The sequence below is a fragment of the Ischnura elegans genome, chromosome 5 (assembly GCF_921293095.1).
Source record: "Ischnura elegans chromosome 5, ioIscEleg1.1, whole genome shotgun sequence".
Taxonomy (NCBI): domain Eukaryota; kingdom Metazoa; phylum Arthropoda; class Insecta; order Odonata; family Coenagrionidae; genus Ischnura; species Ischnura elegans.
The window spans coordinates 34,690,474-34,710,761 of NC_060250.1; the positions used below are offsets into that span (position 1 = coordinate 34,690,474).

A 20,288-nucleotide genomic window follows, 5' to 3' on the forward strand; every position below is an offset into this window, starting at 1 on the left:
TTCTCTTTAATAACATCTCTGTCGACGTAGCTAAATAGTTAATGGTATGAGCAATACGGGGATATATTATGAAATACTCTTTTGAATTGCTAATCTCCTCTCCATTGGTTTTTATCTCAAAAACGTATTATTGCGTACTATTGGTTTACTGCTGCCCTATATTATCACCATATCTTTGAAGTCCCAGAGAATTGTTCCCCTATCCATTTTTCCTCTGAGTACCTACTTATTTTTGATTGAATCGCTATGAAGATCAATAAACAAGAAACATTTGTTTTCTTGCTTTCAAATTGTCTCTTCATTTCATAGAAGTGAAATCCTATTTACCTGCATTAATTAACATATATTTCTCGGGGTTTAAAAATATGTCTTAAAATATGTAATATATACACCACCAGTAAATTTGCGTAGAATGTGTCGACCATTATATTTATTATAAGGGTAGTCCATGTTTTAGTTTTTAGTAGTAGAGTTAGCAATACTTATTTATCATAATTACCCGTCGACTACGTTTTCATTAGCATATATATCTTATACCCCACTTACTCACTGCGAATGATTCCATGAAATTTGTCGCACTGCTGTAAATTGCATTTTTCTTTTCATACTATGAAACGCAGACTAAACTGTGATAATTATTTCGCTTTTTATTATCATGACGGCAATAATTAGCAGTCTAACATTTAACACTCGGAAAATCAATGACTTTCCGAATGAGAAAACAAAGCTGTAAGAGTTTCATCAACAGCGCTTGACCACGGAAACTGTTTTTCGATCTACTGCTTGACGCCGAACTACCCTATCAAATATTGCACTCGGCTGTGAGCGAATAAAAATTGAGCACTTTTGATACATACATACATATATATTCTATTGATTCTCAACAATTATAACAAGATGATATCGCAACGTCCCCATTATTCGAAGAAAATATGAAAGAGCGTGCAGCCGTGTGACTTTCCGGGTGGAAGGACTCGCTGCAGATTTAACGAGGTGAATAATTATGAAGTTTCGAGCGCCCTTTCCCTTTGCATGCCGCAATGCATTAAAAGGACGTCTTGCAGGGCTGAGAGATGACGTCAAAGGTACTTTTCCCTATGTCTCCCGAACAGTGGTTCTAGTACACGCTTCAAATTTTCGTGGAAAATTTCCCGTGTGGCTGATAATTATCTTACGCGGTAAAGTGTGCGTCATTGGGATGATGACGTTTGATTTTGTATGAAACGACTGAAATCGTGAGGAGTACTAAGTTGAAAGCTGGTCACAGCAATGAGTAATGGCATCAGAGTTTGCCTTATCATAAAATTCACAACGTAATATGCTTATCTCCGCCTTGAAGTCTCCGAATTAACTTCAGCATTGATACTCGCCTAATTAATTTCGAGATCCATTTAGTGCGCATATGGAAAAATACGGATTTAAAATAGAATCGTTATATAATGTGACATATGTTATCACTCAATAACACTATAGTGTTTTTCTGAGAATTTACATACTGCGGTAAAACAATCCTTGGAAAATCTGAGGACTCGGAATCATTCAACTGTAATGAGAAGCTATAAAAAAATTTAAAATTCTATTTGCCAAAAGTACAAATTCCAATGCCATTAAAAAAAATAGGGATTGTAAAATATCTCAGGTGCATATGATGTTCACCGTTGAATTTTTTAGGAGTTAAGTTAACATCGTGAAAACAACCCTTTCCTCGAGAGTACACTGTTGTTTTGGGTAAGTGCGTAATTTTTACAAGTGCTCATTTTGTTTTCATTACTACCGAAGTATCCCCTTTTTAAATGTATTTAATTCTGTATTGCATGAAAAAACCAGTGCATTCCCCTTAGAGAGATTCTTGAGATAAGGTGAGCTCTTGAAGTTAAGGTGATTTTAGGGTCATATAATTCTTGCTATGCCGTGGCAGGATATTCAGTGTTAGTGAGGACCTAAATATCACGAAAAAACACAACCTTTGGAATGAATATAAACAAGAGCTGAGGAGTAAATCATTTCATCCATTGAGAAAATTTAAAAATAATTTTTCTCGTGGAAAAGTTAATAAATCAGAACATAATGGAACAAAATTTCAAATGTCATATCATTGAATATGGTATCATCATTCGAATCAGAAATTAATAAAAAAGCTCAAACCTATACGAGAGGGGGAAGTGGATTAAAAATCAATTAAAAACTTCCGTCGATGAAACATGCGAAGCATGTTAAAAAAAACTTGCGAAAATAAATCCTATCGTCGGAGAAATCCGATCAGACTCATCGCGCTATCTCGGATTTTGCCATATGAATTTTAGTCTCAAGAGTAGAAGCTGAAAATCGCGCTTGTTTACATTCAGTATGAGAACCGCACAACAGCAATGAAGGCGTACTCTTTCTCACAGAGTAGTGGTGGACATGGATCTGACCTCACGCGCAGCTCGACCGTTTCGGGGTCGGGAGATGAGCGCCTATACCCACCCCACTATCTCACCCTCCGACGCCCAGGGATGGCAACCGAAACTAAACGAAAGTCAAAACCAGTAACATTTCAATAGTTCCGTTTCCAGGAGCGAAATGTAAAAACGAAATGGATTTAAACCCGGGGAGCTAAACTGAGGGTCGAAACGAAATCGGAGTCAAAACTACTTCGGGTCGAAACTAAACTAAAACTCTGGGACGAAACTCAGATAATGTTTCGCACCGGAGCTGGAGGGACAACGTCCTTCACCTGTCATACTTAGTGGGTGGAAACTATCCCCTCTTATCCCCCTCCATTCAAATTATCGGATCGAAACTTATCTATGAGCAGCGAAGTTTTTATTTATTCAGTTACGCTCCCGAGAGTAAAGTATCGTCCCGGGTCGAAACTAAACTCCTTGGTGATTTTAATTTCGTGCGTGAACGAAACTAAACATAGGACTCGTATTTATGTTTCCCTCCTAGTCGTAACGAAACACTTTCGTTTCGTTCAACTTGCCATCCTTGACGACGCCTTCCCCGAGCACATTCCGCGCAATTTGAATCACAACGCCTCACCACACGTCAGAGTAAATATGAAAAAGAAGGACAGTAGGGTGCTAGGCATGCCACAAATATTGAACTTTCATAATCTGAGATTGCATGATGGCCCTGATTTTGGCGAAAGCATTTTTTTGCATGTTATTGAATTCGATTGAAAATATTAATTACATCAGGCTCACCAGTCGAGAAGAAGGTGATGTTTCAAAATTTTAATGGAGACCCACGTAGAGTATTTCCGTCGCTAACGTTTTCCTTTTTCCATAATATTACCTAAGTTGGCCATTTCAATGTTGGTCTATCTTTTGTGCAGCCTTCTTGACAGCTTTTTTTATGCATTTACTCTGATTTCACCACCAACGGTCGTTACGAATGTTGTCGTCAGGTCATAAAAGCAGTTGTTGTCGCTGCACCTCGAGCAGATTTGCGGCACCAAAGGAATAAATGAACAAAAAAATTAAGCGGTCTGTGAGCCATTAAGTGAGTGAATAACATTCATTGTAAGTGAATGAGTTGATTTTCACACGCAAGTCCAGTAAGCATCGAGCCATTCTTTTCAAATAAGGGCTGACATCATCTCTAAAATCGCACACGACTGGTCTGAATTTCGGACGTACCTAGTGCTATTTTTAAACTTAAGTCATCGTCGTGAAATTTTCTTAGTAAATAGGCTAAATCATTTTAACATGAGTACCTCCAGTGTGGTAATTTTATTCATATTTGAGATTCAGGTAAAAATTAACAAGGCCTGCACTTATTGACAATTCAAAACGGATGGTATAAACTGTCAATTATAAATTCATCTGGAAAGTGATAAAGAAAATACGACCACTCCTGCTGACAGTTTAAAATCACTATGTCATTTGTGCTGTAATGGATTATATCATTTCTTGCAATTTCTTGCATTTTTTTTTAAAGGCGGATACATAAGGCATACTTGATGCTGGGCATTGACTGGTAGCAAAGACTTCGAGCGGGAGGAAGATAAGTCCTAATATACCTCTCTTATATTTTACAATTTTTTAAAAAGAGTATTTCAATTTTATACGATGAAATAATTACGAAGACAAAAATATTTTCTATACCACTACTCTATGTTCCAAGTGACCACTGGCTGTTGATGCTGATTCACGGTCAATTACGTATACTTTAAATATCATAGAACTATTTTCTGTTGCCTCAACATTGAATTCATTCGACAATGACGGATGCCTGAAGATGCCGATAGCCAGAGAGCGAGAGGACACGGTAAAGATGTTCACTTGAAGCATTATTGACAATGCCAACTGATCGTACAAACTGTCAATAATAAATTCTTCTGGAAAGTGATAAGAAAATGCGACGATAAGAAGATAGACGCCACGCGACTAACGAAGAAAATCTTTCAAAAAATAAAATTTTATTTATAATTTTTTAATAGTTTTATTTATATTTTGAAAGATTACACACTTAATTTAATAAAAGGGATAGTCAATAACTTCCATACCAAAACTTGGCAAAATTTTTTACTTTGAATACTATACTCGCGTTTGCTTCGTCTACTTCTTCCTCTTCTCCTATGACGTCCCTCCATGATTTTCCACCTCGCATTTCTCTCTCCTCCGAATAATCCGCTCCTTCCCAGACGTCACCAACCTCCGCTCTCCAGCCCCTTTCCCCCACACTCCCCCCCTGTTATAAAACACCTCAGTCCGCTCACAGCCTTTGACCCCTTTTCTGCGTCTCGCGTGCCGAGATTGTTAACAGCAAGGAAGGGGAGAATGAGGTCCGTGTGGATTGGGGGGGGGGGCGAAGAAATATGAAGTGGTGTGAGGAAGGAGTTGATTTCCGAGAAAAAAATCTTTACCTCAAATCCCAACGGAAAACTATAGGAAAAGTTGCTACGGTGAGGAAGCGGTGATCCGCTCGGTAAGAGAGCGTGAGGTCATCAACTTTTCTGCTAAAGGGTTAGGGAAGTCGACTTTTCACCACGAATAGCTCGAGAAAAAGGCGACAGGTTGACGGAAAAATATAAGATTGTTTTGCTAAACGTGAGAAATATAAAAAATAAATACTTATGATTTGTTTTTTTTTTTTTTAAGTTTTATTTATATTTTGAAAGATTACACACATTGGGATAAATGGATCTGAGAGAGACAGACCCAGAGAGCGATGGCCTATTTCACCATTTTTTTAAACTCTCAAATGTGATGGAACTTGAAAAATAGAAAAACTTGTATTTTTTTCGTTTCCCGACCCTTCTACTTCTCCTGTCTTCGAAAATTTCATTTTTGGAAAGGATCTAAATAAATAGGGAGAACAATGGGTTTGTTCGCAAAATTTGGTTTTACTCTCAATTGTGATCGAGCTAGAAAAACAGTCTTGCATTTTTCCGTTTCTTGGCCTGTCGCTTTTTTCTCGAGCGATTCGTGGTGAAAAGTCGACTGCCCTAACCCTTTATCAGGAAAGTTGATGACCTCACGCACTCTTACCGGGCGGATCACCACTCCTTAGCTACTCCTCGCATCGACCTCGCGTGCTTCATTAGTGCTTTCACCCTCGTGAGTGATGCCTTCCCTCAACGAGCGATTCTTCCTGAACAAGTCAATGAACCGCAACATTATCGATGTCACCTACACATGTAAAAATGTGCTAAAACTTGTGGGTTTTTTATTTTTAGTTTTAAGAAAAGGCCTGAAAGAGGGCAATATTTTGTCGTCATTACCTATCTTCCTCTTCTGTCTAGCAAATTCTTTTGATTAATTGTGATTCTGGGTCAAAGAAAACCACTACATTTCATTTTTGTGTGAAGCTTTATTCCAGCTTTCGCAGCTTTTACTTTTTAGTTACTAATGTATGGCAACGCAAATTTTATTATTAGCAGTTACCATGAAAACGATTTTTCTTGGTTATCCAGCCTCTTCGACATTTTATTTTATACTCTGGATTTGTATTATTAGTTTGAATTATTAAGGATGGATGAAAATGAGTGATTATAATTGCCTGACATAATTAATCTTTTAGTTTAATTTAAAGAGAGCTTGGATAAAGTACTACCAATACGAATGCTCCATATCCCCCATTTTGAGATTGTATATTATTTCTGGAGAGCCTGCCTTTCTATGAGACTTTGACTCTCCTGTCTTCATAACCGAATTTTGCAAAAAATGTCCCCATATTTCCCCAGTACATAATTTTTCCCATGGCAATTAATCTGAGGGGGTTCTCTCATTCTCTTTACATCCAGTAATTATAAAACTAATTTTCCTAATAATAAACATAGGCTAGAAAGGAAGTGATGTGTGTTTTTTATTGAAGACAGCTTATTGTTAAATAGGGGATAATTAAATAGGAAGTATGCAGTTCAAAACATGCATCTGATGCATGGTAAGGTGGCCAATTGGGCTAAAAGCCACTTTTATGAAGTAAATATAAAACTTGACAATTTACTTGTTATTATTCTATGCGTAAAGATGTAAAAAAAATATTCATTAGCGCTAATGTAACCTAGCATCATAATGACTCTAAATTTTTTGTTACATATTGTTAAAAATATCATCAGTTAAATGCGAAAAATATAACTTGTTATTTTGAAGAATGACAATGTTTCAAAAAGCTTTGTTAAATTCGTGTTCTAATGGTGTCTAGTAATGTAATGAGATAGTAACTCGACCCTAAAAGTTTACAAACGAATGGCATATAACCAGATCCTCGCTCGAAATGAGCGCACTTTCATTGAGAAGATCACATTTTTTTAAACCTTATTTTCCATTCTGTAGTCAATGGATGTCATTTATGTAATTCAAACCACTACCATACAAAATGTGCAATAGGGATCAGCCTAGAATTTTTCTTGCGCGATGGAACTTCCTTTAACTTGGTTGGGGCGTAATCTTGATTTGTAAGATTTGTGTGAAACTTCGCGCAAGTGTATATTTTTTGATATATCAAGAAAAGAGTGAAACAGTGACACACCATCTAGTTCGTGATATAGTCCGATTCGGATTTAACTTGCAGTCTTATGAAGTGTGCTTTAAAATGTCCTGCGTATAAATTATGAATCCCACAGATGTTCTTCTCAGGAATATATTGTAAGTAAAACGTTATTACTGAGAATACAATGATAATCAAGAAATCTTACCGATTTAATGTGTAAAAAAACACATTTTTTATTTTTCCTTACGTCACTGGTCAGTAGTAAATCAAATCATGTTTTCCATAACTCATCAACTAATACGAGATCAATTAGTCCCCAATTTTACGTTTCTCTCCCTCCATGTAACAAGGACAATTATTTCATGAGCATAGCTATTAGGTAATATAGAGGTTCACTGGTAACTTAGTGCGCTGAGGTACTGACCAGTAAGCCCCGGAATCAAATCCTGAGTGACGTCAAAGGAAAACCCACAAACAAAAAACACTCGCGGTGCGAGGTGGCCTAGGGATAGAAACTAGCCCCACTCCCCCTACCCTGAATCTGTGACTTTCACACACCTGTGGCGTAGTCTAGGGTGAGCCTCACCTCTACCTGTCCATACAAACTCTTGGGTTCACTCATTGTGTGAATTTTTTCCATGAGATCTAAGAGACCAGCGATTACCGTTTTACCTGCCTTATATGTAAATGGGAAGAGAGAGAGAAGGTGAGTCATCTATAAGGGTAGGGTGGGATGATTCAAGCCTTGAAATCATCGGCTCTGATTGGGCAGCTCACGCAAGATCGCGCCGAAAGGAGAAAGGGGGGGAGGAATACGAGATACCGAGACAGGGATATTGGGCAGGAGGTTTGAGGAAGGTGGAATGTCTCAGGAGGAGGTCAGGAAGGCGGGTTTTCAGATGATGAAATATAGAACCCCGTTGCCCAAGACACGTGGAGTGTGAGGTTTGACCACATTTCCCAATCAAGGCTAGCTCTAATTATAGAAGATTTCTTGACATGCGATGTTAGCTATTAGTGTTGATTAATTGCCTACAGATTTTAAGTGGTATCTTTCCTGGGAAAACATTCCGCGAGAATGAGGTCCAACTGGATAGGGGGAAAAATATGGAGTGGTGTGAGGAAAGAGCTGATTTCCGAGAAAAAAAAAACCTTTCCCTCAAATCCTCTCGCGGAAAAATATGGGAAAAGTTGCTACCGTGAGGAGACGGTGATCCGCTCGGTAAGAGTGCGTGAGGTCATCAACTTTTCTGCTAAAGGTTTAGGGCAGTCGACTTTTCACCACGAATATCTGAAGAAAAAGGCGACAGGTCGAGAATCAGAAAAAAGCATGAATTTTTTCTAGCTCGATTACAATTGAAACTAAAAGCAAATTCTGCGAACAAACCCAATGCTCTCCCTGTTTATTTAGACCAGACTCTCTGGCCATCCATTCAGCTCAATGAGTGAAATCTTTTAAAAAAATTTATTTATAATTTGTATTTTAATCAAGTTTTACCAATATGTTGAAAGTAAGTAAGTATTTTGAATGTTTCAAATAGAGTAGGAGTAGTAGTAGGTTATCACGCGGATTTGCTTTTTGATTTCACTCTCTTTAATGCATCCCGTCACAGAGCAAATACAACTTTTTATTTTTTGATGTAAATTACCTTACGAACTAATCTAACTTAAAGTTAATATAAAAACAATTAGAGAAGAAGAAAAAATAATCTTACGGCTCATTTGGGACATACAAAGCCTGCAGGGCCATAAATAACTACGCACGCGTTCACACTGAAAATTATATATGTTCCCATATACTTCAGAGTCGTTTGCCATTTAAAGAATCAAAGAGTTAGAAAAAATAGAACCGATATTTGCAGAGTAAAATGTGATGGAGGAGGAAAATCCTTGCTATCTTTATGTAAGCTCGGTTATTAAAACAAAACTTCTTTCAACGAAAGCTTCTCGCTACGTCATTTTAGGTTGAATTTAGTTTTATATGTATAAATATGTGGTGCTACCAAAGAATGATGGGCATGAAATGGATCGACCGCTTAAGTAATGAAGAAGAAGTGCTGAGAAAAGTCGGAGATAAGAGGGTACTTCTAAAAATCTTAAGGAGAAAACGGAACAACTTAGTTGTTTACATTATGAAGCAATATGGCCTCATGAAAGCAATTGTAGAAGGAAAAAAGGAAGGTGAAAAAGGGCAAATGATCACCCCGAATGAGTTGCATAGGTTTGGAATATATATAGGAAATTATTTCATTCTTCACTACTTTTCTCAGTATATGGTTGATTCATAATAAATCAATCCTCAAACTTTCCTTAAGTTATCAATATATATTTTTCTACAAATCATTAGCTAACCGAATATTTACAAAATAATCTGAAGTCATTAAAGTTTTAAATATAATTTAAAAAATCAGGCTATAAAGGATGTGAAAAAAACGTCACTTTGAAAAGACTAACGGATAGGAGACAGCATGGGGAGCTGCATCAAATCACTCCTGTGATTGTTTACTTATAATGATTCTACGTATATTTAGAAGTGCAATCCCCAGAATGCTATTATTTAAAAACTTGTATGGCCTGAGATTATTTTGGATGCATTCGACTAGCTAACGATTTTCAGAAAAATTTTTATCGACAACTTAAGGGAAGTTTGAGGATTTAATTATTATTAATCAACCATATAGTGGGGAAAATGGTAAATGAAATTATTTAAATTATAAATTCCACAGCGAAAAAAATCGAAGTCCATGGCAATGAATGTATGTCCTGCGTTTAATAAAGAATATTTTATAAGTTCTGGAATGCAGTTGAATTGACTGCTGAAGTGTGAAAAAGAAAAAAAACGAACAAGGTTGGATTATTTAGGTCACGTTTCATGAAACAAAATTTGCATATCATAAAATTTGAGCTTCATTAATTTTAGGAGCCTCAAAATAAAATAAAGTTAATTTAACCTGATGCATCAATCTTCAATAGCAAGATTTTATAAATAAAATTTAGACGAAGACATTTGATAAACTTTATGAACTATGAGTTTATTATAAATACGAGATCTAATCTTTTTGAGACAAAAAGTATACCATTACAGATAAAAACCTACAAATAGAGTCATGTCTTTCGTGACTACCGGCAACTAATCTTAATGGAAATCGGATATAAATGAAATACTCACTCGTGTAGAGAGAAAGTTTGGAGTTCATCGTTCACCGGAGTAAAATTTGTCTTGAAACAATATTATTTTTGCCCTGCAGAAATTTAGTAACATTTTTCTGATTTCTCCTTCTTGCTAACCACTTAATAGTGTGAACTACCTTTGAAATTTCATCATCATGTATGGCAAAAATGATTGTCTACCTCTATTGAACTTCGATTTCTTAACTTATTTCATCCATATCTTGATTTGATTTTCCGCTATATTTCCCAAAGTTAAACGATTGTAATTCATCATTTTAAAATATTAGCTCCTCTATCAAATTTTATCAATTTTTTTAAAACTAATTTTATCTTTCGAATAAAAAATAAATTCAGCAATTGTATTCGGATGTAATAAGGTATTCATGCATTGCTCTTCGAATTATGTCACAATCTTGATCAATTGTTTTTAAATTCGAAAGTCGTATGGTGTAAAAAATGGAAAGTATGACATAAAATGACGATTCAAGTTTTAGCCTCGGAAAAAGAGAGATACCTCACATTATGGGGCACTCGGAAGTGAAAAGCATATTAAAGACTATAAAATTTTGTACGGAGAAGCGCGGTGACCAACGGGAAAGATCGTTTGCCTCCTGATCAGCGTTCAAATAGAGATTGAAGCCTTCGGATACCCCCAAGGATAAATCTTCTAAGTATGCGGTTGCCGAGGGAAAGAAGCTACCTCTTTTACCTTGAATGTGTGAAATTGACACATCTGTACTATAATTCGGGATGAGCTTTACCCTCGCCTACCGATGCCGAATTTTCTATTTAATCGATAAGTGATTGACGTCTACTCATAATGAGGGAAAATATGAATTAAGAAACTTGAATAGGGCTGACTAATCTCTGATTGTGTTTTTCCTAGCTTCTAAAATTCGATACAAAGAAACCTTAACTCTTAATAGCTTTTTGCAATCGTTAAATGTTTTGAACCGCAGCTGAAATGTGAGAAATATTGGAAGTAGAGATGAAGCAAGGTTACGAACTTATATTACTGGTTATGATTGTGTTTTTTTATGTTCCTTGATGTCACAAAATGGTAAAACGATGTGTCAATAGATTAAAATGAAATATGTACAGTCTGCAATACTAAAAACCTATGCATTCATCTGTCTTGCTAAATATTGAATATCCCATGTCCCTGTTAAATTTCTTTTACTTCAAGTTTGGACATTACCTATAGATACGGATTTGAAGAGATAAAATTGATGAAAAATTGGAACATTTTGATGAAATCAGATAAATGTGCACATAGAATGAGCATCGTTATCCATTTTTGGCAAAGTAACAAGCCAAAGAAGAGGGTCGTTAATTTACGAAAATAACGTGAGATGAAAAATTGCATAAAAGTATGCATCAGTATGTAGTAAAGGTTTTTTCTTCTCTATCAAATGTTTAAAATGAATGTTTTTATAATGATAACATAGAGCTACGAATCCAACCAAGCCAATCTTTTCAGAAATCCTTCTAATTTTCTCATTTTCAAGTAAACTATATGAAGGCGTAAAAAGAAATTCAGTGGCTTACCCTCAAAATTTATTTGAACGGGAATATTCTTCTAAAGAGGCATATAATTATGTGATTAAAATTAAATGGACAATAAACTCGTACATTGGACGTCAGGTTAGTCTTAAAACGCCAATTGATAACAGAGCTTTTATTACGCTTCACAAGTGGTGTGTGAGAGTAAAGTAAGTACTTGTTTTGAATGAATTTTTTATATATTATGATATAATTCTCAAATAAGGAGCTTTTTATTCAATAACTTAGTGTGACTTTATTAAATTTAAATATTCTTTTAAAGGTTTAAAAAATAGGATCATCGAAGTTTCCTCTTAACAATTTCACTATAACTTCAGCTGATACTATACTGAGAAGGATAAAAGATCTGTACTAATTGCATTTGTACATTAGATTTTTTTAATTCCTTATTTTGGGAAAGGCTAATGTTTTATTTCAGTGGGCGCTTAGACTTTTCCTTAGAGTTGTGCTTTTGACTCTTAATCATATCTTTTTCACTTTAGCCGATAATTTTGTATTAGCGCGATGTCCACGGAATTGGTGCTGTAGTTTTGAGCATGGATCCCAAATATTATGGCTAGCTTTTTATGTCAGTGAATGAACAATCAGGTTGAGAAGCATTCGAAAGATTAATATGAAGATAGTCTCCGTATTTAGAACTTTTGCCTTCGTCTTTTAAATGCCCTTTAAATTCAAATACATCAAGGAGCATAGGATTAAATTCACACTTAAATGTATCTCTTACATAGTCTTAGTACCCCTTACTTAGTCTTTTTGGGTTCATTATATTATGTTTATTGATATAAAATTTTTCTGTACATTTCTTTTCGAATTGAAACATTGTAGTCTTTCTACAACTCAAATGACACTTATGATTTATCAATTTATGTCCAAGGTCCTGTTATTCATTATTATAAAATATTCAATTATGTCTTCAGTAGGCCGATCGAGGAGAACGGACAAAATGACACTTAGAAAAACACAGAAAAACATAAAGAAGGACACTCACAAAAATGTTTCGCAGACGTTTCAGCGGGTTGACCCGCTATCTTCGATGCCGAAGGTGAACTGCCTATCGTTCGGCAACCAATGAAGGACAGGAGATTTTATACATTTTCAGGCAGTTCACCTTCGGCACCGAAGATAGCGGGTCAACCCGCTGAAACGTCTGCGAAAATTTTTTGTGAGTGTCCTTCTTTATGTGTTTCTGTGTTTTCTAAGTGTCATTTTGTCCGTTCTCCTCGATCGACCACGTACATATATTATCGCTTAGTGCGCTTTCCTCTTTACTTTATAATATTAATATTAATAATATTCAAATAGCAATAGGTTTTCTACTCCATGATGCATAATGTATTTAGATTATTGATAAATGCGCTCCACAGAATGAAGAAATGGCAAAACGAGTTTTACGAGTTACTGTTATAGAATACGTGTTATTTTAATATCTTGTTGCGGGTCATTATTACACCAACCCCGTATTCTGAATGAAGTGGTGTAGTAATTTTCTTCGGAATAGCACCGTGCTATTTCTTGCGCGAGCTATTTGGAAGCTCCGCCCTTTCCCGTATGAAAAACTTTCTGAACAGTTTTCACAACCAATGAAGGACAGGAAATTTTATACATTTTTTTGTTCTCTACGGAATGTTGACTTGCAAATATAAGTAATGGCTTAATTTAAATTTAAAAATTCTATTAAAACCTAGGATACATATGATACGCTTTGAAAATACCATTCAGGATATGAGCTGTTTGTTTTTTTTTTGTTTGGATAGATCCCACAGTGGCTGCGTACGGTAGGTCTGGTAGAAATGGTAGGAATCCAATGAAAAATTCGGTAGAATTTTTCATTGGATTCCTACCATTAACCCATTCTAACCCAGATCTGCTTCAGGGAGAAATTAAATTTCAAGACTTCTCATTTAAAAAAAAATGTAAAAAGTTTGTACCCTATCATAATTACCCTGGCAGTTATATATTCCGCAATTCAGTATTACAGTACAAAAGAGCACGTAGTTTTAATCTCTCTTTAATACATTTGAAAATGTAAACATTTTTGATGTCCTTCAGAATCAAAATTGGGTTATAATGGGGTAAAAATTACAGGTGCATTTGATCCATTATTTTTAGAAACGAAACGAAATTTTAAAAGATTTGGCAATTAGTTTTTAAAAAATGCATTTTATTTTCCCAATAAGAATATAGATATTTTGTGGGAAATACTAGACGGTCTTGCTTTCGTCTTAATGCTTTGTTCTTACAACTACGAGGGTTCGGAAGGACTTATTAGACTCTCAATATCATGGATACTCCCATGGTAGATTTATAGGATGGATATTTGATTTAAAGTGAAATCAGAACTCGAAAACACGAAAAAATCTTTATATTTTTGGAAGGAACTTTAAAATGCAAAAGAGTGTTATGGTTAAAAATATTCGTGGTTCAGACCTCAGCTCTAATCAACTTGAATGTTAAGACATTCCTTTTTTCTACTCTGCATAATATAAAAATGCAGTATATTATAAAAAAATTAATGTTCACTTTTCGGTCTTATAGTCGACCAGTCTGTGGTCTTTTTCGCAGTCTTAATTTTTCAACCGAGATTTTTGACACAAAATTAGCTGAACCATTAATGGTTGAATCTAATGCGAGTATGAACTATTCCGGTTACGTATATTCGTGTCACATCACACTATTTGCTCTGGGAAACTCTGAGAATGTGATTTTACGCGATCGAATATTTTGTGTCCTGTCTTTCCCTTTTTCCTCTGAGTGTTATCTTTCATCGCTGGGTCTCATCCTCGCGCGCAGTTTTATTCTTTTGCCGATATCCGCTCTCTTCAATGCCGCATCCACACGCTGACCTTGGCTCGGACGTCATTGACCTCAGCATGATTGGTCCTTGAGGGCCGTTCTCATTTTCCCTGCGTCTTCCAGTGACGATATAGCTTAGCGAATGACTTTTCTGATTCGACGAGTTAGAAAATGACGCCTCTAAGCCTAATTTATCAAGAAGTATTTGCGAATTTCTCATGAGAGTGTGATCTACCACAGGTAACGATTTAACGCCTCTTAAACTTCATTTTTACCCCTCTCTTGCAATAATCTGGGCACGTAAAAGTATCAAAGTGTGAATATTGCAAAATCATCATTTTCCGTGTTGTAATTAATTTAAATAAATAAATTTCGCTTTACATACAAAACTTACTTATCTTCCCGAAATATAAAAATAAATACTGGCGACTAGGCATTGCGATTAAGTATTGTGTGGAATCGAGATTCAATCCGTTATATATATTAAAACCATTCTAGTCATATTATTTTCCATTAATTACCTGCTTTGATAATGTGCGGCCCAAAGGAATCATATGTGTGATATAAAATTCCTTTTCGTTTACTACAAAAAGCGAAATAAAACTGAGAAATTTTCCATGCAACTGAATTGTTATGCAAGTAATACAAATTAGGGCAACAGGTACTATTTATGCTCCAAATGGGTGCAGACTTTTTTAATGTCAAAAATATTGAATATTTTTTTATGCGTGATATTCCAGAATCCAAATAGACGGGAAATAGATGCGAGAAATAGGATTTCCTATCATGGGTCTCTGAAAAATTATAACTGACCATTATATTTCACGGAAACTTCCCTGTAAACGCGAAACATTAAAGAAACGAATCTAGTAAATCCAAGTAACGCACAATGCTTTTTAGAAGCGTATTAATACAATTCTTTTCACAGCGCAGAAGAACATAGAAGTTTTCGAATTACCTTTTATAATATTATTTGAATATATTTTTGGACTCATTTGTTAACTCTAAACATTTAGGATATGCAGGTGCCACACGTTATCGTACTTATCATTTTTGTCCTTCACGTTGGAAATAATGAGGTGTACATTTAGTTTCGAGTTTTTGACCTTGCAACAGGGTTCTAAAAACCAGTTTTAAAAGTAACGCAGTGAAGGAAGCTCACAGGCGAGTAATTATATCCCAGAATGCACCGCCCAAGTGCATCGATCGTCTCTAGCGTTTGAATTCGGGATGCGCTAATGCCGCATGATTATCACGCACATAAATACACAGTTTTCCCCAGAGACTCGCCTTGCTGAGGTAACTTATACCTTGCTCTCACATTGTCGCACATGTTCTTTTTATTGATGAGTAACTTGCTTTAAACATGCATTGTTTTACAGAGTTTATTTTAGGTTTAATCTCGTGGAATTCTAGCAAATTAGTCAATAAAAAGTTACTTAGAATACCAGTCATGTAGCTATATGTTTGCATTGGGGGAGCTTGGGTGGTATGTGGTTTGCCAATAATAATATTTTATTGTGAATTTCTAGGCATTAGAAAATCAAAAATATCATTAAATCAACTATATATTTCGTTTCAAAAATGCTAAAATTTAAATCCATCACTAGTTTTGGCAGGCATTATGAAATATTAATAGTTCGAAAAATGGAATCTAGTTGTCTCCTCAGCAGATGTATTGCAGGTAGTCACCACAGGGAAAACAAAATTCTGTTGGGCTGAATCCCCGAAAGCCTACACAATACAAATTGCTGTGTTACTATTAATAAGAACTACAGCTACTACTACGAACAACAAATAAATACTATTAGGTTATATACCACCTAGTCATTCCAAATAATCTTTTTTAGAAAATCGCCAATAATGTTAATGTTTGTAACGTTATCATCTTGAAAATTTCAGTTTTGACTGGCATGCAGTCATCAGCACACGTATAGTAGTTTGCGAAATTAAAATTATGTAGGCTGAACTATATTTTTTGTTAGTTAAATATGCTGTTCTATAATGTCTTTCCGTATAAAGTTGACTTCATTTAGAGAATTTTAGGCTGACGACGTAAGTTTTTAGCAATTGCGAAATGAGCGCAAAGGAAATTGCCAGTTTACCATGTTAAGTGTGAGAATGATTTGTTCATAAAGGAAGGATGCTGTCTTTTCTTGTAGTTTCTTTTTCTTTACATAGATGTGCATAGAAATGTTGTCACGGTGTTGTGAATATCTCACTGAACGTTTGTTCTGTGTTGTTTTAAGCTTCGGGGGAACTGTTATGAAACGAAGTTCTTATTTTCCACAAAAGAATATCAATTTTTCTGTTAAAAGTGTCACTTTAATAAAATCCACGATATTTAATAGCATCCGCCGATTAAAAATCAGATTATGTACTTTCTGATTTTGTGAATTCACATTTTATATTTAATTTTCGTTGTAGCTAATTTAAATAATATTTTCCACTAATGGGAACCTCTTATTTTCACTAGTCTTTTGTCCGGGATTTTGGCACTGTTACTTTCAAAGTTTTATCGATCATATAGTATGCATATTAAAGTATTTGTTCAAATAAATACAGATAGAGTTGAAAGAACTTTGTAGCTCATGATAATTATAATCAGAGTATCTTCAAAGCCACAAGAATCAATTTATCATCGAGAAAGGTGCATCAACATAATTATCAAAAACCTATATAGAAACAATGACTTACCATATATGAATGTGAATATTTATCATAATTTCCATTGGAATGGAATTGTAATGGAATACCACCTAGTAAGAGAAAACAGATCTTTAATGCTGCAAAAATATTCTGTAATGAAAGGGCAGTATATTTTTCGGGAAAAGAACTGTTTATCTACCCGTGTCACAACAATGAAATTGATTTAATGCATTTTAATTTTGCGGAAATTTTTTATTGCGCGTCTATTGAGTAGGAAAAATTCCTTCTTCTTTCACAATAATCTGCGGATTTTATATAACTATGGTGTATTTGAATATTCCACTTTTGAGTACCAAAGTACCAAAAAAATGAAGTTCTAAGGCGATGTGTGACTATTGATTCTGAGAAATTCCTCTTTGTTTCACAATGATCTGCCAAATTTATGCAAATGCGGCGCGTTTGAATTTGCCGCCTCCGATTCCCAACGGATTTTCGGACTTTATGCGTGGTTAGCACCTTCTGGGGAAGCTGGCGTTATTGACTGACCCCAATATTGCGGGATACGACCTTGTGCGGCGCGAGCTAAATTACTTGTCTCGTGACATCTGATATGCATCGCGTCCAAAAATACACCCGGCCAGCACGCTCGTCCGGCCTTATCTAAGCCGATATTACTCTCGGAGGGGGTCTGTAAAACCCTTTTATCAATAAAAAGGGGCAAATGACCAATAATTTTCTGGCGAGTCTCACGCGGAAACGCTCGCGAGCACTTCTGGGGTTAAAGATCCATCGAAGGGGGGTCGAAGACCAAAACAAGGAAATAAATCACGCTCGGCGATGATCCGACTTCGGAGGGAGAAAGGACTTTGGTCACCGATGAGAAGGATATCGATTGGGTCGGAGGAAAGTTTCGTGGGGTTTCGATTTAGAAGGAGGTGACAGGGAAAGTGAATGCGGAAGTGAAAACTGCGTTTCAGTTTTTGACGCCTTCTGGTGGCCGGCGATGAATCACAAAAGTTGGACAAATGATATAGGGGCAATATTTTTTTGTGGTGTCTTTCATCTTGTAATTAATATTATAAAAACTTTAATAATTTGTTTTTCTTTCGAGCTGAAGATTTATAATTTTAATAAAAAATAAATCAATGTACGGAGAATTAGGTGAAGACCAACTATATGCTAGGCGGTTTCTCAGTTTGAATGCCTTAGTATCAAAGAAAGCTAAGCATTTGTTTGATGCATATATTGCGATCGAATAAATGCTGAATATTTTGTATAATTTTTGGTGTAGCTATTTACCAATAGACTTATATCAAGCAATAATCAATAACCTTTGTTAACTGTGTTTCTCTAATGTCAGAATGATCGGATTCAACTGTTTCGCAAATATTAGCTTAAAAAAACAAAGGCTGACATTCAATTTTTTGGCATTCTAGCATTCTATTATTAGAATTAATAATAATTTTCAAATTGTGTCCGATTCGTATGAATTCCATGAAATGCTCCCTTGTTTACACATTTCAAACGTTAATTTAATAAAATTAGGTACAAGTATTCCACGACGAAATAAGTTATATGCATTCATATTGTATAAAATCGCCTACAAGACTTGTGTTTGTATTTTGCCTCTTACATCCAGGTTTTTCAAGGTGAGTTGACGGTGAGGGCAAAGATATCTGAACTAGCTTGAGGACACAGGAGGAGGGAGGGGAGAAAATTTAAGCATTGACACTAACCTTGAACGTCTTGTACGAGGAGACGACGTAGGCTCCGCCATCCTCCAGCTCCTCAAGCCGCGTCTTCCTCTCCCCGTCCACTGAGAAGATGAACCTCGCTCCCCTCGGCAGGTCCATCCGCAGCGACAGTTTGTCCAGCAGGGCCTCCATGTTGCTGACGTCCCGCCCCGGCTTGAAGCGAAACTCGAGCCCAGGCGAGAAGGGGTCGCCATTCTTATAGAAGATAACCCTCCGGGCCCTCCAATACGATAGATTGGAGTAGTACTTGCTGGATATGGGCGTCGGGGTCGCGGGCGGGAAGATCGGTTCGGGGGCATCCTTGCCGTTCGCCTCCTTGCCCCCACCGGTGCGGCTCTTGGATCGTCCCGGGGGCGGTAAACCGGCCGCCGGAGGCTGTGCTTCCCCGCCCGGCGGCGACTCTTCGTCGGCCATGAGTGCGGTCTCGCCCCGGCTCTGCCCCCAGAAGCGCTCCCTGGGGGCGAACTTCCTGCCGCCCCCCTCCCCGACGCCTCCTCCCCCCTCCTCCTCGTCCTCCTCCTCGTCTTCCTCCTCAACCTCCCCAACCACCCCTCTCCTGCCCCTCCTCCTCCGCTGTGCTTGCCTAGACCTCCGCCTCTCCCCGCTGTCCTCCCCCTCGTCTTCCTCCGAGTCCGGCGAGGCGGCGGCCCTGCTCTTTGGGCGCTGTAGCGTCTGCGCCACGGCCGCGCCCCCGTGGTGCATCACGGGGTTCGCGGCGGCGTCGCCAGGCGGCGGGTCGATCGGCGCCGAGGTCGCGATGGCCGCCACGCCGGGCCGGTCCTCGGCGCCTGTAGAGTCGTCGGCTCCGGCCGGGTCGGACATGGCGGCCGCCGTCCCCGGGGCGAGCCCGGTGCCCGCTCCTCCTCCTCCCCTGCCGGCCCTGGAAGAAGGCGTAGGGGTTCGTCTGTGTGAAGGGGGGTCGTGCACAAGTGCCACGTGCTGTTGGACTTTGGATCGGCGCGGGGAAGGGGGCGATGGGCTCATGTTGGGCGAAGGCATCTCGGAGGTGAAGAACACGTCCCGCTAAATTATAAAAAAAAAACAAGTGAACTACGCCGGAATGTCACGCGGGAAAATTTTGCCGCAGTGCGAGCGAGCGTGACTAGCTACTGCGAGGTGAAGTGAGGGATCAATCCTGTAACCTCAGTCGGGCGAGCTCGACCTCACTGATAGACATGCGCGTCGCAGAAAGTACGTATACTCGAGTACGCACATAGATGGAGGGAGGGCGTGCCGACCTCAAGTTCACTGCATACGTCATAGATCCCACATGGTACACTCACACACCAGCACACTTCACCACGCGCACTCTCTATCCTTTTCCAGAACGATAAATTTTATAGCCAGAACCTTCTTCTCTTGTTGGAAGATAGACTCAAAAGTCCTCAGCTCTCTCTCTCTCTCTCGCAACCACGAGGGGACAACTTGCCGTCGCAA

At 37.5% G+C, this 20,288-nt stretch overlaps 2 protein-coding genes across 2 annotated transcripts in view; one reads left to right on the forward strand and one right to left on the reverse strand.

Annotated features, from left to right (window-relative positions):
• Positions 1-19,301, reverse strand: part of LOC124158695 (echinoderm microtubule-associated protein-like CG42247) — a 162,789-nt gene extending 143,488 nt beyond the window's left edge. Inside the window, exon 1 of the mRNA XM_046533929.1 lies at positions 18,834-19,301. Coding sequence (XP_046389885.1) covers positions 18,834-19,265 — 432 coding nt within the window. The 5' untranslated portion in view covers positions 19,266-19,301. The remainder of the gene's footprint in view (positions 1-18,833) is intronic.
• Positions 19,264-19,878, forward strand: LOC124159664 (homeobox protein Nkx-6.1-like). The gene has a single exon (XM_046535572.1). It carries the CDS (start codon positions 19,264-19,266, stop codon positions 19,876-19,878), a length of 615 nt encoding a protein of 204 aa, XP_046391528.1.
• The last annotated feature ends 410 nt before the right edge of the window (positions 19,879-20,288 follow it).